Raw genomic sequence first — 3,858 nt, 5'->3', positions numbered from 1 at the left:
AGATGGAATTGGGGCTGGGTGGGCAGCCAGGGCGGGCAGTCTGAGCCCCTGGAGGAGGGAGCAGCTGCCACCAGGGAATGTCCCTCCTCCCAGTGAGGCAGGGGATCAGTGTGTGTTGGTGGTGTGGAACCCCCAATCCTCCTGCAAGGCCAGCATCTGAGGCTTTCTGCTCCTGGAAGGTGGGGGTGGGGGCAGTGGGCAGCCCTTCAGAAACTGGAGGGGGATGCTTTACTCTCCTGGAGGTTAACCCCATGTCTCTTTTATTTCAGACCGAGAGGACCAGTCCATTTTGTGCACGTAAGTGTTTCTGTCTGGGTGGCGGGGCCTTGGTCACTCTGTTCTGTTCTTACTCTTCGGGACTCCTACCAAAACCTAGGTCCATGAAATCCATTCCCAAGTCAATCCCCTACCCCTTCCCCAAAAAGTGAAAAGTGAAAATGTGAGTTGCTCAGTTACGTCTCTTTGTGACCCCATGGACTGTAGCCCGCCAGGCTCCTCTGTCCATGGAATTCTCCAAGCAAGCATACTGGACTAGGTTGCCATTCCCTTCTCCAGGGGATCTTCCTGACCCAGGGATTGAACCCGGGTCTTCTGCATTGCAGGCAGATTCTTTACTGTCTGAGTCACCAGGGAAGCCCCCACTTCCCCAAGGAACAGGCTTAATGTTTGCTACTCAGTGGTCCCACAGTAGAATGAGCTTTATTTCATGGCCAAAGATTTAATCTCCTTCCTCAAAGGAGGGGGTGGAGCTGGGGTTTATAGCCAAGAAGAAAAGCAAGCATTTTCTCAACAAGGCAGGGTTGGGAGCTGATGGCCCCCAGAATGCATTCTCCTGCTTTGAACCTCAGCTTTCTTTACCTGGGCTTCTCACCTCCGTCCTCTGAACCTAACGAGGAGCTGATAAATCAACCCACTGCCGAGGAAGTTAATGGTACAGAACATTCCTTCAAGTGAAGTTTCAAGGAAAGATGTATAAGTGCCTTTGACCCCTGAGTCAACAGCTGCTGAAAACTGATTCCTGAGACTTTTGGAAGCAAAGGCTGCCAAGTGACCAGGGCTGGCAGTGGACCGAAGTTTACTCTTGTCAGGCCTCTGGAGGGCCATGGGAAAGGACCCCAGTGAGGATTCCAGAGTTAGCCTGTCCCTTTCCTGCCACGGGCTGTTGCGGGGGTGGAGGGGTGTCCCGCGTTGGCACCCACAGAATGGGAGACAGTAGAGCCTGCAGTGGGAAAGGGGAGACACCAAAGATTTGGCCACTTCTCCCCTGAGAACTACTCTGGCTCTCCTGGCAGGGGTGAGTCTGGAGCTGGCAAGACGGAGAACACCAAGAAAGTCATTCAGTACCTGGCTCACGTGGCCTCATCACACAAGAGCAAGAAGGACCAGGTGAGTGTGGTCTTCCTCCCCACGGACGTGCCTGGTTTCCCTAAGGGAGAGCACTTAATGATCCATGGCTTGGCGTTTGGGGGACTGAAGTAGAGGCCAGGCCCACTTTCCTTGAGACTGCGTCCTGGCCTTCCTGGGAGTGGGTCTGGTGAGAGCCAGCCCATTTCCTCCTTGACCGGCCCTAACTGTGAGTTGCTGTGGAAACTGGAGACTGCTGGAAGTTTGCAGCCCATGCTGTGTGTCCTCCACTTCTGAGGTTGGAAGACAGATTCCAAAGCTTGGTTCTCAAGTCAATGGAGACTTGAAGGATCTCGGGCAGGCCGGCATTGGAACCCCTGCTTCTGTTCCCTGGTGTTGAAATGCCTCTGGGTGGACAGCCCCCAGCGAAGAGAGAAAAGGCAGCTGCAAAGTCATCTCACTTCCCTTTTTTTCCCCCTCTCCCCCTTGGTGGACTGTGGTCGAACCCAGCGGTGTCCTCGCTAGGTGAGCTGCACGTTTACTGCACGTTGTACACCAGGAATGTGTGTTCTGCCCATCGTGTGCCCTTGAATTACGATTTTTTTCTAAGCAGCTTTTCACTCCACACCATTGTCACTCTCTGCGGCTAGACCTCTTCTTATAGGCTCAGTTCACTGACTCTCTTGGGACGAGGGGCTGGGTTGTGACACACGGTGATCTCGCGTGCACTCTGCAATGACAGCCCCGGCAGGAAGGGGACCAGTCTCACCACCTAGCTGTTCTCAGAAGCTCAGAGTTCCCATGCGCATGAGGGCCAGAAGTCCCTGTGCGGAGCCCTGACCGAGGCACAGCAGAGTGAGCATCTGCCTGACCAGACCCCCACACGCTCAGCGTGCTGGACCAGATGGGGTGGGCGGCCCTTACCGCACTGGCCGGAAGCAGTGCCAAGAATCTGCTCACTGGGCTTCCCCAGAGCGGGGTGTGGTCAGTCTGAAGCATGCCCGTGTGGTGCTCTCTCTGTCTCTCAAGTACACACTCTTGAACTTCCCTATGAAATCTAAGTGCCACTGGGGTCCCCTACAGCCATCTGGGCGCCCCCCACTTCCCAGGGCGCCATGTGCAGCGTGTGTAAGTAAGTAGCGGTGTGTGTCTCCTTGCATGCAGACCTGGGGTGTGTCCTGCAGAATGTTCTAAAGAGCATAGTCTTCTGGAATCAAACCAGAAGTGACTTTTCATGCGCCAGACTTTGCCAGACATTCTGAATCTTTTTCCAAGGGGTGTCAGGAGTTATATTTAGAAACGAGTAAAGTTTTCTTTTGCTGTCTCTCTCTACCCTCCCCTTCCCCCATTTTCCATTCTTTTTTAAGGGACCTATTTTAAAAACAGGCCTGGGGAGGTTAGGAGTTCTCTAGCTGCGGTTTTCCATCTCTGGATTTGCAGGAAAATCCATTTCCCAACTACTGGTTGAATGCCTAGTATGTGTCTGGATCTCCAGAGGGTGGTCTTGGTGTCGCTGCCCTGTGGGACAGGACGGGGGACCACAGTTACAGAGCAGTGACGCCGACCCACGTGCGTTATGTCTGGGGCTGATCCATCTGCAGGTGCGGGGAGAGGCAGGCCCCCAGCACTCGGGACGGCATGTGAGAGCTGTGACGAGTGGAGGCAAACTTGTCACGTCCTCGTTCTCAGGCTGCTGTGTGATGGGCACCCAGTACCCAGCTCCAAGTTCAACTCGAATGATTGAATAGGCTGCCCTTGGCTTCCCACGACCATCCAGGCCCTCAGTTGTAAAGGCCATTGACCAGTTTGTTTGATTTCCTCGCCTGAAGCTGTGCAGTGATTTTGCGCACACACCTAGGCCACGAGACACTCTTGACTTGGTTTGTGCCTTGTGTTCTAGGCCTGTTGTGGCATACGCTGGGGAGCTTGCTCCCCGCAGTGACCCAAGTGCTCATCCCAAGAACACCCATTCGGATACCCCAAACCTCAGCTTATGGGGGTCCAGGCTTTGGCCAGATGGCAAGCTGGCAAAGCAGCGCTGGGTGAAGGGATTTTCCAGATGGACTTCTGGAGTCTGAACAGCGACCTCTGATGCTCTTCCTCCCTCTGGTTTTTGTGTACTAGTTGGAGGCCCCTGGCAGAAACTCCACCCAGGGAAGCCCTTCAGAGAGCATGCAGATAATCCCAAACCTCACAAGCACATGCTGCCTATAGCAGTGCCTCATAATTTCACCATATGCAGGTTTCATTGACAAATAAAGGTCTCTGCTGTGCCCGGTTAGGCATCAATGAAGAGAAACCTGTAGGTTAGCCGCCACCATTCAGTTCAGCTGAGTTCAGCTCGGGACTCCGAGCTGGTCGCTCTTGGGTTGGCCTGGTGGCCCCACGTTTCCACAGCAGCAGCCTGTGTCCCCAACAGGGGCCTTAGCTTTGCGTCTAAGCAGGCTGCCTGCTCCGGTGGGGACCAAGCTCCCACCTGACTGGGAACAGGAGTGGCTCGGCCAGCCTGGCCGC

At 54.6% G+C, this 3,858-nt stretch overlaps 1 protein-coding gene across 1 annotated transcript in view; it reads left to right on the top strand.

The window, feature by feature from the left end:
* The window catches only part of MYH9 (myosin, heavy chain 9, non-muscle), an 83,922-nt gene that overhangs the window by 47,935 nt on the left and 32,129 nt on the right, over positions 1-3,858 (top strand). The window contains exons 4-5 of the mRNA XM_010860619.1: positions 270-297; positions 1,293-1,386. Of these exons, the coding sequence (XP_010858921.1) occupies positions 270-297; positions 1,293-1,386 (122 nt within the window). The remainder of the gene's footprint in view (positions 1-269; positions 298-1,292; positions 1,387-3,858) is intronic.

Source organism: Bison bison, unplaced genomic scaffold (assembly GCF_000754665.1).
Source record: "Bison bison bison isolate TAMUID 2011002044 unplaced genomic scaffold, Bison_UMD1.0 scf7180017864468, whole genome shotgun sequence".
Lineage (NCBI taxonomy): Eukaryota > Metazoa > Chordata > Mammalia > Artiodactyla > Bovidae > Bison > Bison bison.
The sequence above is the reverse complement of the archived record's forward strand: the minus strand, read 5'-3'. Positions and strand labels throughout refer to the sequence as shown.